The sequence below is a fragment of the Cololabis saira genome, chromosome 7, assembly GCF_033807715.1.
Source record: "Cololabis saira isolate AMF1-May2022 chromosome 7, fColSai1.1, whole genome shotgun sequence".
Classification (NCBI taxonomy): domain Eukaryota; kingdom Metazoa; phylum Chordata; class Actinopteri; order Beloniformes; family Belonidae; genus Cololabis; species Cololabis saira.
Genome location: NC_084593.1, coordinates 46,888,963 through 46,909,837, shown reverse-complemented (window position 1 = coordinate 46,909,837; position 20,875 = coordinate 46,888,963). Strand labels below are relative to the sequence as shown.

General features: G+C 45.5%; 1 protein-coding gene across 2 annotated transcripts in view; it reads left to right on the top strand.

Annotated features, from left to right (window-relative positions):
* fbxo38 (F-box protein 38) overlaps positions 1 to 20,875 on the top strand; it is a 32,805-nt gene continuing 11,930 nt past the window's right edge. For both annotated transcript variants that reach the window (XM_061725980.1, XM_061725979.1), the window contains exons 1-11: positions 1 to 125; positions 776 to 1,029; positions 3,009 to 3,142; positions 6,264 to 6,427; positions 7,722 to 7,887; positions 9,122 to 9,397; positions 10,863 to 10,956; positions 15,713 to 15,843; positions 16,129 to 16,299; positions 17,131 to 17,273; positions 18,059 to 18,464. In XM_061725980.1, the coding sequence (XP_061581964.1) occupies positions 887 to 1,029; positions 3,009 to 3,142; positions 6,264 to 6,427; positions 7,722 to 7,887; positions 9,122 to 9,397; positions 10,863 to 10,956; positions 15,713 to 15,843; positions 16,129 to 16,299; positions 17,131 to 17,273; positions 18,059 to 18,464 (1,828 nt within the window). In that variant the 5' untranslated portion in view covers positions 1 to 125; positions 776 to 886. The remainder of the gene's footprint in view (positions 126 to 775; positions 1,030 to 3,008; positions 3,143 to 6,263; positions 6,428 to 7,721; positions 7,888 to 9,121; positions 9,398 to 10,862; positions 10,957 to 15,712; positions 15,844 to 16,128; positions 16,300 to 17,130; positions 17,274 to 18,058; positions 18,465 to 20,875) is intronic.

Here is a 20,875-nt window from a genome sequence, read left to right as displayed (position 1 = left end):
GAAAAAACAGGCGGAAGCAGAAATTAGCGAAGAAGAACAGACATCGTAGCAGGAATTCAGCGTGATAAAAGTTCTGGTTTGAGGATAAACTTCCACTTTTAAGGGGCTGGAATCGATAAAGATAGGTAGGTTTTAACCCAAATCAACGTCTGAAGTCAGCTGGGGCCGGTTTAAACTGGTTTTAATCAGAACTTACTACTAGAGTAAGTTCAGAGTGAGCTGATATCTAGTGTATTCTTTAATAGAAATACCATTTAATGACACATTTATCTCTATACACTGCCCAGAACATGTTCTAGCGAGGGTTTTAACCAGAGCCAAGCACATAAATACACCGGGGTAGGTTTAATTTAAACAGAACTGACCACATAAATGTGGTAGGTTTACAGGACTGTCTCAGAAAATTAGAATATTGTGATAAAGTTCTTTATTTTCTGTAATGCAATTTAAAAAACAAAAATGTGATACATTCTGGATTCATTACAAATCAACTGAAATATTACAAGCCTTTTATTATTTTAATATTGCTGATCATGGCTTACAGTTTAAGATTAAGATTCCCACAATATTGTAATTTTCTGAGACAGTCCTGTAGTTTAACCAGAACTAAAGGGTTGGACTCGTTGGCTTCTGTTTAGAGGGGAACAATCGTCCAACACATAAGTGATCATCTCCAGCAGATTCCTAAAGTTTATCGTTATCAAGCTTTTGTGCAGGATTCAGTTTTTGTCCAGGAGTAACTTTAATATTGTTTGATCTCTTTTCTGTTTTGCAGAGCTGTGGACAGCAGGACGCGTGTGCACCCACACGCGTGGTCCAGGCTGTGGTCCAGGCTGTGGTCCAGGCTGTTGTCCAGGTGGTTGTCCGGGTCGTCGTCCAGGGGCACATGTGTGTGATGGGGCCCAGGAGGAAGTCTACAAAGCTGCAGGGTTCTGGGGGAGGCGGTGGAGGACCGCCGGTCCCCAGACCCCCAGAACCCAAAGACTACATCAACGAGCTGTCCCACGAAGTCCTCTGTCACATATTCAGGTACGCACAAGTCACACCAGTGGCGGAGCGTGGGTCTCAGTCCAGAGGGGGGGGAGCATTCTCCACGGGCCTTATGATAGTCATTTTAACGTTCAACAACATCATCCTACCCATCAAACAACATTTATTCTCACTTTTATTGAGCCAAGTCTATAGGCCTATGCTGCAGAAAGAAGACTAAAGTCACAAACTTGTTCAGAAGAACACACACACACACACACACACACACACACACACACACACACAGGCCTGACAGCTGTCAATCACATGGAGCTGAAAACTCAGATAGTCACGGACTGACTCAGTTCCATCTTTGATACAGCTTAAATACAAAAAAAAAACCATAACTGGTCTAAAATTACACAATCTATTTAGACACAGCGGTCTATAACATAATTTCTGAGCTCTATAACAGAGAATAGACTCTAGTCTAGTTGACAACAACACAAAGCTCATTTAAATAGGCAGGTGGTCAAGAATACCACAACATTCTGATAAATAAAGCATTTATGAAGGTTACACTGACTCACCAATGGCAGTTGACTCTTCCATAACAAAATAATCCAGGTAACGTGGAAAACGGGGTAACATTCAAAACTTCTTACATGCTTAGTCCTCTTTTAAAGTTTAGCGCTCATCTCCTTCACGGCAGCAAACTTGCCGAGTCGGCAAATTGGCGGTAACTTTTTAGGCTGATTTATGGTTCCGCGTTACACCAACGCAGAGCCTACGGCGTAGGGTACGCGGCGATGCGCACGTGTGGTGTGCGTCGCCGCGTACCCTACAGCGTATGCTCTGCCTCGATTTAAGGCGGAACCATAAATCAGGCTTTACAGCCAATCAGCGTTGGCTCACAGCCCTGATACGTTCAGGAAAGTTGTAAAGTAAGAATTAGTCTACACTGACCGCACAATGCACATTTTATGATATTATAGCCTACAATTTACGAATATATATATGAACGTATCACACAAAACGGGGCCCTATCATTGGGCCCTATGAGCTTGTGGGCCCCGTGGCGCCCGCCCCCTAACCCCCCTCTGGCTCCGCTACTGAGTCACGCGATTACCTGGAGTGTCGTGTGCTGGTACGTACACGTGAAAATGTGTATGTAATGTTCCACATAGGTCAAGGTGAAGTCAAACCAACTTTGTGTGGATTTGTGCCTATTGCCACACAAACTCTGTCGTTGACGGCTCTGATCTACAAAGCAGTGAAACTTTCTTTTATACACTAAAATATGTTCTTCTAGATCTCACGAAGTCAGGAAGGATTTGAAAACAATATTTCTTCACGTGTTCCCCATAAGTTCCCACTTATATTATGGTTTAAATGATTGTTACAACCTAAATCCAACATAGGCTGATAGGTTTTCTGTGTTTGAGTCCAGAAGATGTTTGAGGAGTGGCCAGGATTTCAAACACGTTTGATTTTCTTGCGGGCACATGATTTGTGATCGGTGGTGAGGCGTTACTCTCTCGTCGTTACCCCACGTATACTGCAAGAGGCACGACCAACGATTGAGTCGAAATCCTGCCCAATCCAAAAAATAGTCACGTGAGTGGAAAATCGGTTGAAAACGAGCCGACTATCGCACAGTGTCTGCCCGGCTTTAGTAGAGGATCTGTAGGTCTGGATCCAGACCCGTAGTGGTCAGTAGGGGAACTACATAGTTCTCAGTTCAATGTAGAGTAGTGATCAAAGCTTGGTGTTTAAAGCTGTTAGAGGTATTGGCCAGAATATTCCAGGTTCCCTTCTTTGGTGTTGGACAGAATGTCTTCAGTCTTGGTAGTAGGTATCATCATAGTGCAAGGGGCACTATGTCTAAATATAAGGGTAATGTAAACTGGTGTTGATTGTCATAAGAGCTTTTCAGTAATTGATGAAGCATGACCACTGTCGTCCTTACTCTGAGCTGAGGTTCTGTTTCCTTCTGATGGTCTTACATAACCATTATCACTTCCATTGTGTTCCTGCAGGTATCTGACCATGAAGGACATCATGTGTATGGAATGTCTGTCCAGGAAGCTGAGAGAAGCTGTGTCTCTGTACCTGCGGGTCATCAAGGTGGTGGATCTTTGCGCTGGACGCTGGTGGGAGTACATGCCTTCAGGTGAGAGTCCCAGTCTAACCAATTCAATTCAATTTTATTTATATAGCGTCTAATACAACAAAAGTTGTCTCTAGACGCTTTCCAGAGACCCAGAACATAAACATAAACCCCCGAGCAATTATTACATAAACAATGGCAGGTAAAAACTCCCCTAGTGGGAGAAAAACCTTAAGCCAAACAGTGGCAAGAAAAACTCCCCTTTAGGAGAAACCTGGACCAGGACCTGGATCATAAGGGGGTAGAAACCTGGACCTGGATCATAAGGGGGGACCCTCCTGCCCAGGGCCAGACTGGGGGAGTCGGGGATGTCAGCAGTACATAGCAGGCAGGTGGAAGCAGCAGCGGGATGACCGAGAGTGGGGACCGCAGGCAGGTGGAAGCAGCAACGGGATGACCGGGGGTGGGGACCACAGGCAGGCGGAAGCAGCAGCGGGATGACCGAGAGTGGGGACCACAGGCAGGTGGAAGCAGCAGCGGGATGACCGAGAGTGGGGACCGCAGGCAGGTGGAAGCAGCAACGGGATGACCGGGGGTGGGGACCACAGGCAGGTGGAAGCAGCAGCGGGATGACCGAGAGTGGGGACCGCAGGCAGGTGGAAGCAGCAACGGGATGACCGGGGGTGGGGACCGCAGGCAGGTGGAAGCAGCAACGGGATGACCGGGGGTGGGGACCACAGGCAGGTGGAAGCAGCAGCGGGATGACCGGGGGTGGGGACCGCAGCAAATCATCAAGCCCCAGGTTAGGTTCAGGGTCGGGGAAAGGTTGAGAAGGGGCAGGGCCAGGGAGAGGAGTCTTGACGGACAAATCTCTCCCCCGCCTGACCGGGCCGTTACCCTGCCCCTCTCACTCCCACGCTGCAGGTTCCGGTGTTGTGCCTTCATCACCAGGTAACTGGGAGCAGATGTTGACTCTGTATTAGTGAGGTGTATCTGGGGGTGGAGGTGAGCCAGACAGGCCCAGAACTGTGTTCTGGTAGTAAATAAAGAGTGGCTTCTTCTCCACTATCTGAGCCAGAATGTCCTGCTAATGTTACTCCACCGTCAACCACTTTACTGTCTGTTCTCTACTGTCTATTGGTAAATTAACTCTACTCTAGTTAGGATCACAGGTGGTAACTGAATTCCAGCCAGAGTTGTTCTGATACCTAGACTAGACTCACAAATTAATAAGGTCTTTTATCTGATTAAATTTTCCAAAACCACGTAATTTTTATAAACAGAGTCCACAGAAGTAGCAACACTCGGTACATTTACATGTGTAGTGGCACCTCGCGTGCAGAGTAGAACGCACCTCACTCATTAATTCAATGGTCTTCCCACACATGCACACAGGCCGGACAGCTGTCAATCACATGGAGCTGAAAACTCAGATAGTCACGGACTGACTCAGTTCCATCTTTGATACAGCTTAAATACAAAAAAAAAAAACTGGTCTAAAATTAAACAATCTATTTAGATAGATATAGACACAGCGGTCTATAACATAATTTCTGAGCTCTAGAACAGAGAATAGACTCTAGTCTAGTTGACATCAACACAAAGCTCATTCAAATAGGCAGCTGGTCAAGAATACCACAACATTCTGATAAATAAAGTATTTATGAAGGTTACACTGACTCACCAATGGCAGTTGACTCTTCCATAACCCAAAATAATCCAGGTAACGTGGAAAACGGGGTAACATTCAAAACTTCTTACATGCTTAGTCCTCTTTTAAAGTTTAGCACTCATCTCCTTCACGGCAGCAAACTTGCCGAGTCGGCAAATTGGCTGTAACTGTTAAGGCTGATTTATGGTTCCGCGTTACACCAACGCAGAGCCTACAGGGTAGGGTACGCAGCGATTTAGGGCGGAACCATAAATCAGGCTTTACAGCCAATCAGCGTTGGCTCACAGCCCCGATACGTTCAGGACAGTTGTAAAGTAAGAATTACCTACACTGGCCGCACAATGCACATTTTATGTTATTATAGCCTACAATTTACGATTATATATATATATATATATGAACGTATCACACAAAAGCACATCATCGCTCATATATTTATTGATATGCACAGATTAGTACACATTTAGGTCTGTAATGGAACGTGACTGTTATTTATAAGCAGGGGGGAAAAACAAAAAAAATGGCGTGTGTGTGTACGTGTACGCCAGCCACAGTTTGTGGATGGATTGTAGATGCGTGGGCTGACGTGTCTGCTGGCACTGTTGTTCGAGCTTACGTAAAAGCCGGCATAATTTCCGAGGGGTCGCACGGCACAGAAGGTGACTCTGACAGCAAAGAAAGTGGAACTGGCATATTTGATTTAGCGCAGCTGTTTAATGCAGAAACGGAGGATAAGGACTTAGATGGGTTTGAATAATGACGATTACCGGTAATGTGCTTGTTTTAATTTTTGATTATTCATCGGTGATTTAAAAAATGTTAGTACTTTGTAATAAAGACTTAAATAAACCACAATCAAACTCAGTTTTGCTCCCGCTCTATTTTTAAATACGCATAGTAATGGCACACATACCTGAGACTGCGCCTTTTCGTACGGTGCGCCGTATGGTCATGAAAATACGGTAGATGTCTTTACTGTCGCTGAACAAGTTCAGTAAAATTGACATTTCCGCTCTAATGTGCAAAGAAAAATAAAAGAACATCAGCAACAATACCATGAAATACTTTAAAATACAATAAAATACTTTAAAACACAATAGAATATTATGTTCTGAACATACCATTGTATAAACAAACCCTAACCCCTGAGAAAACTCAAATATCCTATCTCAAAAAATTTGAATATTCTGGGAATCTTAATCTTAAATTGTAAGCCATAATCAGCAATATTAAAATAATATAAGGCTTGCAATATTTCAGTTGATTTGTAATGAATCCAGAATGTATGACATTTTTGTTTTTTTAATTGCATTACAGAAAATAAAGAACTTCATCACAATATTCAAATTTTCTGAGACAGTCCTGTAAACAAGCCAATTATTGGCATTTCGTTTTTGTCTTTTGGTTTTTTGACAGGATAAATGAAAAATTCAGTTGTGTTATTTATTTTTTGGTATCAGAACCCGTGGTTTAGGTCCAGATCCAGTTTCTGAGCAAGTGTTTGTGTTGCAGGTTTCACAGACAGCAGCTTTCTGATTCTCCTGAAGAAGATGCCTGATCTGGAGCAGTTGTACGGCCTCCACCCTCGCTACCTTGAGAGGAGGCGGGTCCGAGGCTACGAGGCCTTCAGCATCCCTGGAGTAGTGGAGGCCCTGCAGGCCTGTCCCAGCCTGCTGGTCAGTATCTGCCGTCCTCTATCTGCCTCCCTATTTCTGCCGTCCTCTCTCTGCCGTCCTCTATCTGCCTCCCTCTATCTGCCTCCCTCTATCTGCCGTCCAAACGTGGAGATATTGTCATTACAGTAATCCCTGGTTTTTCGCGGGGGTTACATTCCAAAAAGAACCCGTGATAAGTGAAATTCTTTTTACAATTATTATAGAAGGCTTCAAATTGCAGAGATCAGCACCGCCTTGCACGTATTCCACTGCTCTTCTGAGCCGCTGCATCCAGACTCTGTAGCATCTTTTTCTCCTAAAGGTGCAGGTGTGTTTTTTTTAGAGAGAAGAAAATAGTTATAGGTTGTTGTTGTCGCTCTTTTTTCTTCTGGGCAAAAAGATTCTTATAAACCGACATGCCACCATGGATTATATCTGAGACTGTAATGAACGATTCATCAAAGGTCCCGTTCTTGAGCTGCTGCTGAAGCTCATTGGCCATTCTCAGCTTGTTGCTAAGCAACCAACGTTATTGATACAGGAAGTGAAGAAGCGGGGAGAATACAGAATGCAGCACACAATGCACAATGCAAATCCATACAGTACCTGCTGAATTGAAGGCTAGAGGGGATTAATGGGAGCATTTAAAATAATGTTTTATAGTAACACATTACTTTTTGGTCTAAGTAACTGAGTTACTAACTCAACTAGATCACTGATGGGGGGGACATGAAAGACCAGGAAAGGAAAGACAAGACAGTGATGGGTGCAGTTTGGTGACTGTGTGATGTGTTGTAGTGCATGTGAATGATTATGTAATGTGTTGTGTTAGAATAAAAGGATACATTTAAACACAGGACAACCAGGTGTTTGCAAACAGACGAGGACAGAGAAAAGGGGAAGAGTATTCCCTTTACTGTTGTTTAATTTTGGTCAGTGACGTGTGTGTGTCCTGGAGCTTTTTCAAAAATGTTTGACCTTTTTTTTTTTTCTTCTTTTTTTTCTCTTTTGTTCTTTTTCTTTCTCTTTTTTTCTTTTTTTTCTCCTTTTTTTTCTTTTCCTTTTTTTTAATCTCGACATTTCAATTTTTTTCTCGAAATTTTGACTTTTTTCTGAACATTTCGACTTTTTTCTCGACATTTCGACTTTTTTCACAATATTTTGACTTTTGTCTCAAGATTGTACTTCAACCTTAATCTTCTTGACATTTCAACTTTTTTCTCGACATTTCGACTTTTTTCTCGACATTTCGACTTTTCTCTCGACATTTCGACTTTTCTCTCGACATTTCACCTCTGCCATTTTTTTTTTCCAGGGTGTTGAGACGTCCCATCTGGAGTTGGTGGAAGCCATCTGGAACTACATGCCCCAGGTCCACATCCTGGGAAAGTTCCGCAATCGTAACGGGGCTTTTCCCATTCCTGCCGAGAACAAGCTCACCATCCCCTTAACGGCGAAGATCCAGACCTTACACCTCGTAGGTGAGTCAGACCACACGACCATTGCTCATCTACTAGTGCCCTGTTCAGGAGAGCTGAAATATAGGGGGGGGTCTGCAGGACAGGATGTCCACAGGTATCCAGCAGACATCTATACACAGGTGGAAACAAACCAGATCCATTTTTAGATTTTCTACACATCTCTTTGTGACATATTTGTCCCATTTTAATATTCCTCCATGAAAGTTGTTATTTTTGTGTTTGAAAAAATTGTGTTTTCAGTCTTCCTTCAGCTCAGAGGATGGTGGAACCCAATCTTCCATCAAAAGGGGACACATGAGGATAATAGGATTTATTTTGTTTTAAATCTTTACAGCTGATAAAAAGTAAAATAATGGTGGAAACTCGGGGTGTTTTCGCACTGACTCCATGTTGATGGAGCTGTTACCTTCCATTTAAAAAAAAAAACACCCACAACAATTACTGAAATAATTTCAGTCTCACAAAAGTAGTAATAGTTGTATTATTACTGAAAATGAACTAATGGAACTTAGACATTACTTTTGAATTGTGGTTCTGGGGCGGACTCTCTGAATGAACTACCTTTCCCACATATGGACTCGCATGAATTTTAGAAAAAATACTAGTTATTTGGGATTTTGTTGTTGTTTTAAGCATCAAAATGTCATTTGGTGCAACCGTCCGACCAGGACTCTTGTTTTGAAAACTTTTTTGAAATCACTCTAAATGTTTTTAAATCAATCTTCTTCTATCTGGCATGATTTCTGAAGTGTATTGTAGTGTGTAAGATTTTAACACATTTGTATTTATATTTCCATCATAATATACAAACAAAGTTTGACTGATGTCCATTTTATGAAATATCATGTGGTTGTTAAAAAAACAACCATTTTTGTATAATACTGAAAACTTGTAAAAAAAAAAAAAGATGTCAAGATGTTAAGGAAATTAATTACTTTTAATATGAATCATGGTTGCACCACATGACTTTTTTTAAGGCTAGTGCCAATTCATCTTGACAAAAACTAAATTTAAAATTTTTATATGAATTTATGTGTACACAACATTCTTAATGTTTGAACTACTGCAATAGATATTCTTTTTTTAAATTATTTTAAAATTGACCTGTTAAATCCTTATTCGTCATTGACCCACGTGTGTAAAATGTCACTGTTGTGGTTCTCTGATCAGTAATGACAGTTCAGTTCCTGGATTGTCACCTGTGACTGTTTTCCAACCTTGGTATCGTCTTCAGGTGTGAACGTCCCTGAGATCCCGTGTGTGTCCATGCTGCGCCACCTGTACATGAAGTGGGTCCGTTTCACCAAGCCACAGCCGTTTAAGGACTTCCTGTGCGTCAGCCTGAGAACCTTCGTCATGAGGAACTGTGCGGGGCCCACCAACTCCCTCAAATATGTCCCCCTGGTCACTGGCCTGGCGTCAGCCCGGAACCTGGAGCAGCTGGAGCTGGTGAGAGTGCCTTTCCTGGGAGGGCTGATCCAGCATGTGGTGGAGGACAGCTGGAGGTCAGGTGAGCTGTTCAGCACAGGCCCGTTGGTGCTGGAAGGAGTCTGTCACCATGTACAAAGATTTAGTAGCAATTACATCCATGTTGGACACTTGCAGATAAGATCCTGATCTAAATGTGATCTGCCACGTTCTTCTGTTCTGCAGAAGGATGGTCAAAGATGGTTCCAAATGTAGACGGGTGTAATTTAGTCAGTGGCACGGTGGCTCGACACGCCTCATTCATCCTGACGCGCAGCAGGAACAGGTTGCAGGAAGACGCTGCACATGCTCAGCAGGCTCATTCATATGCAAATATAGTCATCATGTACTTTGCATTGCCCATTTATGGTATGAAGTGGGCGTGTAGAGGGCGGGATATGAGGCGAACTCACCTGCGCTGGACTGTGATTTATAAAGAGAACATTGCGTGCAAGTGTGCGTGTACACGGTTTTATAAATCAGGATTTTTTTTTTTTGCGCCCGCCATTTTCGGCTTTTGGGTTTACGTGCACTTTTAGTATGAATCCTACACACTCTTTTATAAATGAGGCCCCTGGTCTGTGAGGTTGTCTTTCTGGACAGCTCTTTGCTCGGCATCTCCGGCCCGCTTCTCCGACCCAACGGTGAAGCTGTCCAATCAATGGTTCAGGATGACCAGCTTCTGTAGTCGTTGAAAATGTTGGATTTTCCTGCTGAAACAAGGCCGTCACACAGTTGTCAGAATGACTTCTCTGAAGCTGCTCTCCTCAAACTGTAGGAGACGTTGAACATCTGTCCTGGACACAAGTCCACGGTTTCACGCCTTCAATCCGTATCTAGTTTAAGATCAGTGACGTTCACCGTACGGTGTGTGTCACTGTACCCTACGGCGTAGGCTCTGCGTCGATTTAACGCGGAACCATAATTCAGGCTTCACCCGTTGCCGCAAATCTTCACACACTCCTCAGCAGAGATTTTTCTACAAAACGGCAAGATATAAATCTACACTTTTTACACAGAATGGAGAAAACACAATAGGTTTCAAAATATCTACCGTAGCTCCCATTGGTCGTTTATATCGTTGAAAGAGAATAGAGGTTATAGTAGGGTTAGGCTACGTGAAAAGGAGTTCTTTGTATCTGCACTCGATTGCTCTTCCTGCGGAAGACCCGGATGTCTGGCACAGTAGAATTGAAATTGAATTGCAAGAACTGAAATTGAATTGTGAGAACTGAATGTAGATTCAGTTTTTCAATGCATTGATTCAAATTAAAGAATTCAAAATATGTGATTCAGATTCAGTTTTTTAATGCAATTATTCAAGTTGAGCAATTCAAATTCAAATATAAATTATTCAAATTCAGTTTCTAGTGGCACATATTTCTGCCCATAACAGATTTTAATGTGTGTTTTTCTGCAGCTCCATTATTGTCTGCTAGATTGGCTGAGACGTGGTCAGGATTGATTTCATTAAAATAATCTTGGATCTGTGCGTTTTTTCTGTCCAGGAGGTTTCCGGAACCTGCACACCATTGTGTTTGGAGCTTGTAAGAATGCTCTGGAGGTGGACCTGGGATACCTGATCATCACGGCTGCTCGCAGGTAACCAGCTGCATTTCAACTTTTTCCTCGACATTTTGACTTTTTTCTCGACATTTCGCCTTTCGCCATTTGCCTTCATTCTAAGACTTATACATACAAGACTTTTCATTATTTGCGGCTCCAGACATATTTGTTTTTTGTGTTTTTGGTCCAATATGGCTCTTTCAACATTTTGGTTTGCCGACCCCTGGACTAGATTGACTTGTTACTGTGGCCCAACGAGCGTTCTAGATGAATGTCTTACTGGCGCTGGAGCCACCAGTCTGGGGTTGACGCGTTACTGTATATGCCTTTTAAACAAAATGGGAACATTGAATGGGTCTCAATGGGCGCTCTAACCGGAATTAGAATTAAAACTAAGACAAAATAAATGCAAAGAAGAATACGCTACTTCTTCTTTAGCAGATAGAAGCAGATTTCAAACAGATAAATAGATAAATAAATACTGGTTATTTTCTCTTGGTTGTGTCCCGTTTTAATCAGCAAAGTTGCTGCCGTGTTAAAAGACACTGTTAGGAAAGATCTATTTAGGTACAAACATGTACATCATTTACAGTTCAGAATCCTTCTGTACATGTAGTAAATATCTAATCTAACAACAGAAATATCTGCGACTTGCGTATCTTTTATTTTAAATAGAGCGTGTGTGTGTGTGTGTGTGTGTGTGTGTGTGTGTGTGTGTGTGTGTGTGTGTGTGTGTGTGTGTGTGTGTGTGTGTGTGTGTGTGTGTGTGTGTGTGTGTGTGTGTGTGTGTGTGTGTGTGTGTGTGTGTGTGTGTGTGTGGGTCAATGACGAATAAGGATTTTCAACAGGTCAAATTTTTTTAATTCAAGATCTTTTTATTGGAATTTTCACAGAGTAAAAAAAGGTGAAATGCTGCATGTCGATTACAAATATTTTGAGTAGGCATGGGCATGTTAATCATAGCATACACCAGTGTACAAAATATAAAAAACAATTAAACAGTATGAAAAAATATAAAATAGTAACAAAAACAAACTACAGACCAAACTAATCCCTCCCCTGTCACTGCCAGATTACTAATCACAATATGAGGTCACTCTATCATCAAAAGCCTGCACTAGGAATACAAAAGAAATATGAAGTATAGTTCACAGGGTCTGGAATGCTTCTAGAAAAGGTCCCCACACTTTCTGGAACTTATTTGATTTCTGAAGCGAGTATCTAATTTTCTCCAGTTTTAAGCAGGACATGATGTCTTCCAGCCATTGTGCACGAGTAGGAGGGAAGGGATCCTTCCACCTGAACAGAATTGCCCGACGAGCCAAAAGGGAGGCAAAAGACAAAGTGTGCCCCTGTGCAGTGGTTAACTTCCTTCCTCCCTCCATGACCCCAAACAGGGCAGTCAGTGGGTTTGGTTCTAATCTGATTTTAAGCACCAGAGAGAGAGTATGAAATACTTCCATCCAGTACTTATTTAGACATGGGCAGGACCAGTACATGTGGATGAGAGAGGCTTCGGCTACTTTACATCTTACACAGTATGGACTAATATCTGGGTACATGGAGGATAGCTTTGCTTTGGAAATATGAGCCCTGTGTACCACTTTAAACTGAATTAAGCAGTGACGTGCGCACAGGGAGGTTGTATTAACCAGTTTGAGTATGGACTCCCAGGTATCCTCTGATAAGGGAAGCCCTAAGTCCTGCTCCCATGCTGCTTTGAGTTTATCTGTAGGGGCACTCTTAAGATCCAGCAACATGCCATAGAAAGACGAAATGAGCCCCTTTTTGAATGGGTCTGTGGCAAGAACTTTGTCAACTGTGGTCGAGCCTATCGATGCACCAGGGCTGGGTGTCTGGGAAAGAACAAAATGTCTAGCCTGAAGATACCTAAAGAAATGTGATTTTGGAAGGCTGAATTTACTACTTAACTGCTCAAAAGATGCCACGGTGCCGTCTATGAACATATCTTTAAAACGAATCATACCCCTCCTGTGCCATTCCTGGAAGGTGGGGTCCTCAAGGGATGGTTTGAAAGAGTGATTTGATGCAATGGGGCTAAGAAGAGAGAAGCTGTGAAAACCAAAAAACTTCCTAAATTGGGCCCAAATTCTAAGAGAATGTTTAACCACTGGGTTTTTGATTGATTTAAGTGAAGGAAGTGGAAGTGAGGAGCCGAGTAGGGCAGGAATTGACAGGTCATCAGTTGGATGTAACTCCATCGCCACCCAGTCAGGGCGGTCAGCGCCGTCGCAGTGGAAGGACCAGAATGCAAGGCAGCGCAGGTTAGCAGCCCAATAGTAATAACGAAAGTTTGGGAGGGCCAGACCACCTGCAGACTTAATTTTTTGAAGGTGAGTTTTGTTCAAACGTGGCCGTTTACCTCGCCATAGGTATGAAGATATAACTGAGTCAAGGGACTGAAAAAAAGAACCAGGAATAAAGAGTGGTAAGGTCTGGAAAAGGTACAAAAATTTAGGTAAAATGGTCATTTTGACTGAATTGATGCGACCCACAAGAGACATTGACAGGGGTGACCATTGTGTAAGGGTTTGTTTGGTCTCATTTAACAATGAGATAAGATTCTCTTGGAGCAGGTCTTTGTGTTTCCTTGTCACCGATATGCCTAAATAGGAGAATTTGTCATTTGCGATTTTAAAGGGAAAATTGGAAAGGTCTAAAGCATGCGATTCGAGATTGGTAGGGAAAAGCTCACTTTTGCTGAGATTCAGTTTATAGCCTGAGAGTTTCCCAAACTGACTGAGAAGTGACAGCGCAGGGGGTAATGAGGCCAGAGGGTGAGAGATGAAAAGCAAGAGGTCATCGGCATAAAGCGAGACCTTATGTTCCCTGCCACCTCTCCAGATACCGGACACATCCTCACAGGATCGGAGCGCTGTGGCAAGCGGTTCGATAGCCATGTCAAAAAGCATGGGACTAAGGGGGCACCCCTGACGGGTTCCACGATGCAGATTAAATGGTTTTGACCGTTGAGAGTTAGTACGAATTGAGGCTGTTGGGTGTAAATAGAGAAGTTTAATCCACAGAGCAAAGTTCGGACCAAAACCAAACCTGTCCAGCACAGCAAAGAGATAATCCCATTGGACGCGATCAAATGCTTTCTCCGCATCCAGAGAGACAACGCATTCAGGGATAGCCTCAGAGGCAGAGTAGATAATATTGAACAGTCGCCTTGTGTTGAAGTAAGACTGCCTACCTTTAATGAAGCCAGTTTGGTCTTCAGATATAATTGTGGGGAGGACATTCTCCAGCCTATGGGCTAGGACTTTAGCTAGGATTTTAGCATCTGTGTTTAAGAGGGAGATGGGCCTGTAGGAGGCGCATTCAGTAGGATCCTTCCCTTTTTTAGCTATGAGGGTGATGCAGGCCTCCGAAAAAGAAGGAGGGAGGGAACCGTGGCTGAAGGATTCTGAAAGAACTGAAGATAGCAATGGGGAAAGCAAATTAGAAAATTTCTTTAGAAATTCCGCCGGGAAGCCATCAGGGCCAGGACATTTAACAGGTCAAATTTTAAAATAATAAAAAAAAGAATATCTCTTGCAGTAGTTCAAACATTAAGAATGTTGTATACACATAAATTCATATAAAAATTTAAAATTAAATGATTTCAGAGTTTTTTTGTCAAGATGAATTGGCACTAGCCTTAAAGTCATGTGGTGCAACCATGATTCATATTAACATAAATTAATTTCCAAATTCCAAATTCCAAAGGCAGCACGGTGGCTTAGTGGTTAGCACTGTTGCCTCACAGCAAGAAGGTTCCCGGTTCGACTCCCAGGCCCGGCAGGGGCCTTTCTGTGTGGAGTTTGCATGTTCTCCCCGTGCTTGCGTGGGTTCTCTCCGGGTACTCCGGCTTCCTCCCACAGTCCAAAAAACATGCATATTAGGTTAATTGATGATTCTAAATTGCCCGTAGGTGTGAGCGTGAGTGTGATTGTGAGCATGGTTTGTGTGTCTATATGTGGCCCTGTGATGGACTGGTGACCTGTCCAGGGTGTAACCCCTGCCTCTCACCTAAAAAATAAGCTGGGATAGGCTCCAGCAGACCCCTGTGACCCCGCAAGGGATAAAGCGGGTAAGATAATGATGAATAATAATGAATAATTTCCTTAACATCTTGACATCTTTTTTTTACAAGTTTTCAGTATTATACAAAAATGGTTGTTTTTTTAATGGTCGCGCCACACGATATTTCATAAAATGGACATCAGTCAAACTTTGTTTCTATATCATGATGGAAATATAAATACAAATGTGTTGCAATCTTACACACTACAAGACATTACGGAAATCATGCCAGATAGAAGAAGATTGATTTAAAAACATTTGGAGTGATTTCAAAACAAGAGTCATGGTCGGACGGCACCACATGACATTTTGATGCTTAAAACGACAACAAAATCCCAAATAACTAGTATTTTTTGTAAAATTCAAGTGAGTCCATATGTGCACTTTTTTTTATCCATTTAAACCTTTTTTGAATTGAAAAACGTCTGTTTTTCAGAAAATATAGGTGTCATGTCATTGACCCATATACATACATATATGTATATGTGAGGGGTATGTATGTCTATCCCAGTGTCAGCGCTGGTTCTGGCCCGATGCCGCCCCATTGCTACCTGCCGTGTACACTGTTAGAAAATGATGCATCAAATGCTGCCTTCAGTCTCCAAGGCTCCACATGTAGTTTCTCTTTTGATCTGATATCAGGAAGAGTTTTCAGTCCCAGAACTGCCAGTAACTGTCTGAATGTTGTTGTGTCTCTGAACAGGCTCCATGAGCTCAGGATCCAGCCTTCGCTCACTAAAGACGGAGTCTTCTCAGCTCTGAAGATGGCTGAGCTGGAGTTTCCTCAGTTTGAGACTCTTCACCTGGGATATGTGGATGAGTTTCTTCTGCAGTGTGAGTTCCTTCGCTTACATTTCTTCACAAAGCTCAGAAAACGCAAGGCTCAGTTTGTGTTCAGGACAGCACACCAAAGAGAGTCGGTTTAAATGTTTGTGAAAGATGTTGTCTGGAGGACTTGAGGGACCAAGAACAATCCACTTTACTTGTAATCCAGGTCAAAGGAACGAATGCAACAAGATTAATGAGAATCTGTTCAGACGTGTCGTAAAGTTTAAGAAACTTCCTGCTCAGAAAGGTAAAAGAGTAAAGCTGAAGATGTAAATGTTGTTTTGGTTCCAGGTAAGATGAGTAACTCTGAGCTGGTGAAGTTAGGTCTGGCTGACGTGGTAGAAAACCCTGGAATCATCACGGACATCGGCATCAAGGTGGTCAACGAGGTGTTCACCAACATCAAGTACCTGCACATCTACAACTGTCCTCACCTGCACAGCCCCCACTACTGGATCACAGGTGAGCTCAGCCATTACTGGATCACAGGTGAGCTCAGCCATTACTGGATCACAGGTGAGCTCAGCCATTACTGGATCACAGGTGAGCTCAGCCATTACTGGATCACAGGTGAGCTCAGCCATTACTGGATCACAGGTGAGCTCCGCCTGGAGCTGCAACAACTCCGGCGCTCAATTCAAACTTGAATGATCTCCAAACATCACCATGAAAAGAAGAGTCTGTCTGGCTACAGAAGAGTATTTGGGCCAGGGTAGAGAAAAAAAAATTGAGAGTGGAAGATTTTTTTTTATTGTGCACTTCGAGAAAAAAGACGAAATGTCGAGATTAATGTTGAAATACAATATCGAGAAAAAAGTTGAAATTTCGTGAATAAAGTCGAAATTTCGCCTTTTTTCTCAACATTTCGACTTTTTTTCGACATTTCGGCTTTATTCACAAAATGTTGACTTTTTTCTCGACATTTCGACTTTTTTCTCGATATTATACTTCAACAATATTCTCGACATCTCGACTTTTTTCTCGAAATTGTACTTCAACATTAATCGACTTTTATCTCAACATTTAGACTTTTTTCTTAAAATTTCGACTTTTCTCGACATTTCAACTTTTTTCTCGACATTTCGACTTTTTTCTTGAAGTGCATAATGAAAAAAAAATCTTCCTCTAAAATATTATTTTTATTTTTCTCCTGCCTGGCCCTAATACTCTTCCGTAGTCTGGCTGCATCCATCTCAAATGATTCCAAACTAAAAGTGATGTGCAGGACTGTTGGAGCTGTGCTTCTGCACGGTAAGCTGATGTTTCCTGACCCCTGTGCTTGTCTGTCCTCAGAGCAGTCCAGGTGGAGCCGGCTCGTGGACCTCACTCTAGTTCGCTGTCACGCCATCAAGCTGGAGTCTTTCTCCCACTTCATCGAGCTGCTGCCTTCTCTGGAGTTCATCTGTCTGGACCAGATGTTCAGAGAACCTCCAAAGGTGCAGCACAACTTCCATTCCTGTGGATCCTACAGATTCATGTTTCCGTTGTGTTTGGGGAAAGTGATAAATGTCCCGAGAGAGTTGGCACGTTTGGTGGAAGTATCTGTTTTCTGTGGTGAGCCTGGTGGATGTTAGAGTTACCATGTACACTGCAAAAACTCAAAATCTTACCAGGAATATTTGTCTTATTTCTAGTTAAAATGTCTCATTTTTAGTCAAAAAATCTCATTACACTTAAAACAAGAGTCATTACCAGAAAAATAACTTATTTGACAATTTTCACCTGTTTCAAGTACATTTTCACTTGATATAAGTAGGAAAATCTGCCAGTGGGAAATCTACTTGAAACAGGTGAAAATTGTCAAATAAGTTATTTTTCCAGTGATTAGTCTTGTTTTAAGTGTAATGAGATTCTTTTGACTAAAAATGAGACATTTTAACTAGAAATAAGACAAATATTCTTGTTAAGATTTTGAGTTTTTGCAGTGTAGGTCATCCTTCCAACAGATAAACAAATGATGCACGCTCATTCATGTTATGAATGTTTTGATCAAAGCTCTTTTCAGATGTCACTTAATAAATCCTGAGGATTTAGGGGCGTTGGAGCTCCAGCCGGGCTTAGCTGTTAGCTACGCTCCATTTAGCAGAGGTGGTGGAGACTGAGACTGTTCCAGGTCGTTCCAGGGAAACTGCCCCCGTGGTTTATGTAGTAGAAACTGCAGCCGAGTCAGTCCCACTTTAATGACAGTGTCATGTCTGTGTTTCTTCCCTGTGTGTGTCAGGGTTGTGCCCGGGTGGGTCTAAGTGCAGGAACTGGTATCGGTGTGTCCTCAGCACTGGTCAGCAACCAGAACTCCAACGACAACAACAACCACCACCCTAACGAGGCCAACATCCACCCTGTCCCCCCGGTTCCACCTGCTGCTGCCCCTGCTCCGCCTGCTGCCCCTCTTCCCCCCGCGCCGCCTCTTCCCCCGGCTCCCCCTGCTGGACCTGCTCCTCCTGCTGCACCGGTTCTACTGGCTCCACCGCCTCCACCTGCTGCTCCTTTTCCACCGGTGCCACCGTTCGCGCCTGCTCCACCTGCTCTACCTGTTCCAGCGGCTCCACCTGCTGCATCTGCTCCGTCTGTCAACATGGGCAACAGCTGCAGGCCGCAGCCGTACCAGCAGCACCAGCAGCGTAACGGTAGGTCCCAGCGGCGTAACGGTAGGTCAGCGTAACGGTAGGTCCCGTCAGCGTAACGGTAGGTCAGCGGAACGGTAGGTCCCAGCAGCGTAACGGTAGGCCCCGGCGGCGTAACGGTAGGCCCCGGCGGCGTAACGGTAGGCCTCGGCGGCGTAACGGTAGGTCCCGGCGGCGTAACGGTAGGTCCCGGCGGCGTAACGGTAGGTCCCGGCGGCGTAACGGTAGGCCCCGGCGGCGTACAATAGGTCCCGGCGGCGTAACGGTAGGCCCCGGCGGCGTAACGGTAGGCCCCGGCGGCGTAACGGTAGGCCCCGGCGGCGTAACGGTAGGCCCCGGCGGCGTAACGGTAGGCCCCGGCGGCGTACAATAGGTCCCGGCGGCGTAACGGTAGGTCCCGGCGGCGTAACGGTAGGTCAGCGTAACGGTAGGTCCCGGCGGCGTAACGGTAGGTCCCGGCAGCGTAACGGTAGGTCCCGGCAGCGTAACGGTAGGTTAGCGTAACAGTAGGTCCCGGCAGCGTAACGGTAGGTTAGCGTAACAGTAGGTCCCGGCAGGGTAACGGTAGGTTAGCGTAACAGTAGGTCCCAGCGGCGTAACGGTAGGTCCCAGCGGCGTAACGGTAGGTCCCAGCGGCGTAACGGTAGGTCCCAGCGGCGTAACGGTAGGTCCCAGCGGCGTAACGGTAGGTCAGCGTAACAACGGTAGGCCCCGGCGGCGTAACGGTAGGCCCCGGCGGCGTAACGGTAGGCCCCGGCGGCGTAACGGTAGGCCCCGGCGGCGTAACGGTAGGTCCCGGCGACGTAACGGTAGGTCCCGGCGGCCTAACGGTAGGTCAGCGTAACGGTAGGTCCCGGCGGCGTAACGGTAGGTCAGCGTAACGGTAGGCCCCGGCGGCGTAACGGTAGGTCAGCGTAACGGTAGGTCCCGGCGGCGTAACGGTAGGTCAGCGTAACGGTAGGCCCCGGCGGCGTAACGGTAGGCCCCGGCGGCGTAACGTTAGGCCCCGGCGGCGTAACGGTAGGTCCCGGCGGCGTAACGGTAGGCCCCGGCGGCGTAACGGTAGGTTAGCGTAACGGTAGGTTCCGGCGGCGTAACGGTAGGTTAGCGTAACGGTAGGTCCCGGCGGCGTAACGGTAGGTCCCACCGGCGTAACGGTAGGCCCCGGCGGCGTAACGGTAGGCCCCGGCGGCGTAACGGTAGGCCCCGGCGGCGTAACGGTAGGCCCCGGCGGCGTAACGGTAGGCCCCGGCGGCGTACAATAGGTCCCGGCGGCGTAACGGTAGGTCCCGGCTGCGTAACGGTAGGTCAGCGTAACGGTAGGTCCCGGCGGCGTAACGGTAGGTCCCGGCAGCGTAACGGTAGGTCCCGGCAGCGTAACGGTAGGTTAGCGTAACAGTAGGTCCCGGCAGCGTAACGGTAGGTTAGCGTAACAGTAGGTCCCGGCAGCGTAACGGTAGGTTAGCGTAACAGTAGGTCCCAGCGGCGTAACGGTAGGTCCCAGCGGCGTAACGGTAGGTCCCAGCGGCGTAACGGTAGGTCCCAGCGGCGTAACGGTAGGTCAGCGTAACAACGGTAGGCCCCGGCGGCGTAACGGTAGGCCCCGGCGGCGTAACGGTAGGCCCCGGCGGCGTAACGGTAGGCCCCGGCGGCGTAACGGTAGGTCCCGGCGGCCTAACGGTAGGTCAGCGTAACGGTAGGCCCCGGCGGCGTAACGGTAGGCCCCGGCGGCGTAACGGTAGGCCCCGGCGGCGTAACGGTAGGTCCCGGCGGCGTAACGGTAGGTTAGCGTAACGGTAGGTTCCGGCGGCGTAACGGTAGGTTAGCGTAACGGTAGGTCCCGGCGGCGTAACGGTAGGTCCCACCGGCGTAACGGTAGGTCCCGGCGGCGTAACGGTAGGTCCCACCGGCGTAACGGTAGGTCCCGGCGGCGTAACGGTAGGTCCCGGCGGCGTAACGGTAGGTCCCACCGGCGTAACGGTAGGTCCCGGCGGCGTAACGGTAGGTCCCACCGGCGTAACGGTAGGCCCCGGCGGCGTAACGGTAGGTCCCACCGGCGTAACGGTAGGCCCCGGCGGCAGTGCAGCACACTTATTCCAGCAGCTCACTCTTGCCAAGATGATACCTGTTAAATAAGAAGTTTTCTCAGTAAGCCCAAACCCAGGACTTTAGGCTCAGACGTATGTTGGCTCTGATAGATATCTGACTGGTCAAAACAAAGATGCCATCCAGAGATGTCTAAAGTTAAACTCATTTAACTGAAATCTACTAACACAGATGGATAAAGGATTTGTGATTACAGGTTGAGGTTTTAAGGTTTGACTGTGGTCCTCGTGTCAGCTACGGTTGCAGGCAGAGCCTTTCCTAGATCTGTGTTCTGATCCAAGTCCACTGCAGTGCGGTGCCCCTGCAGC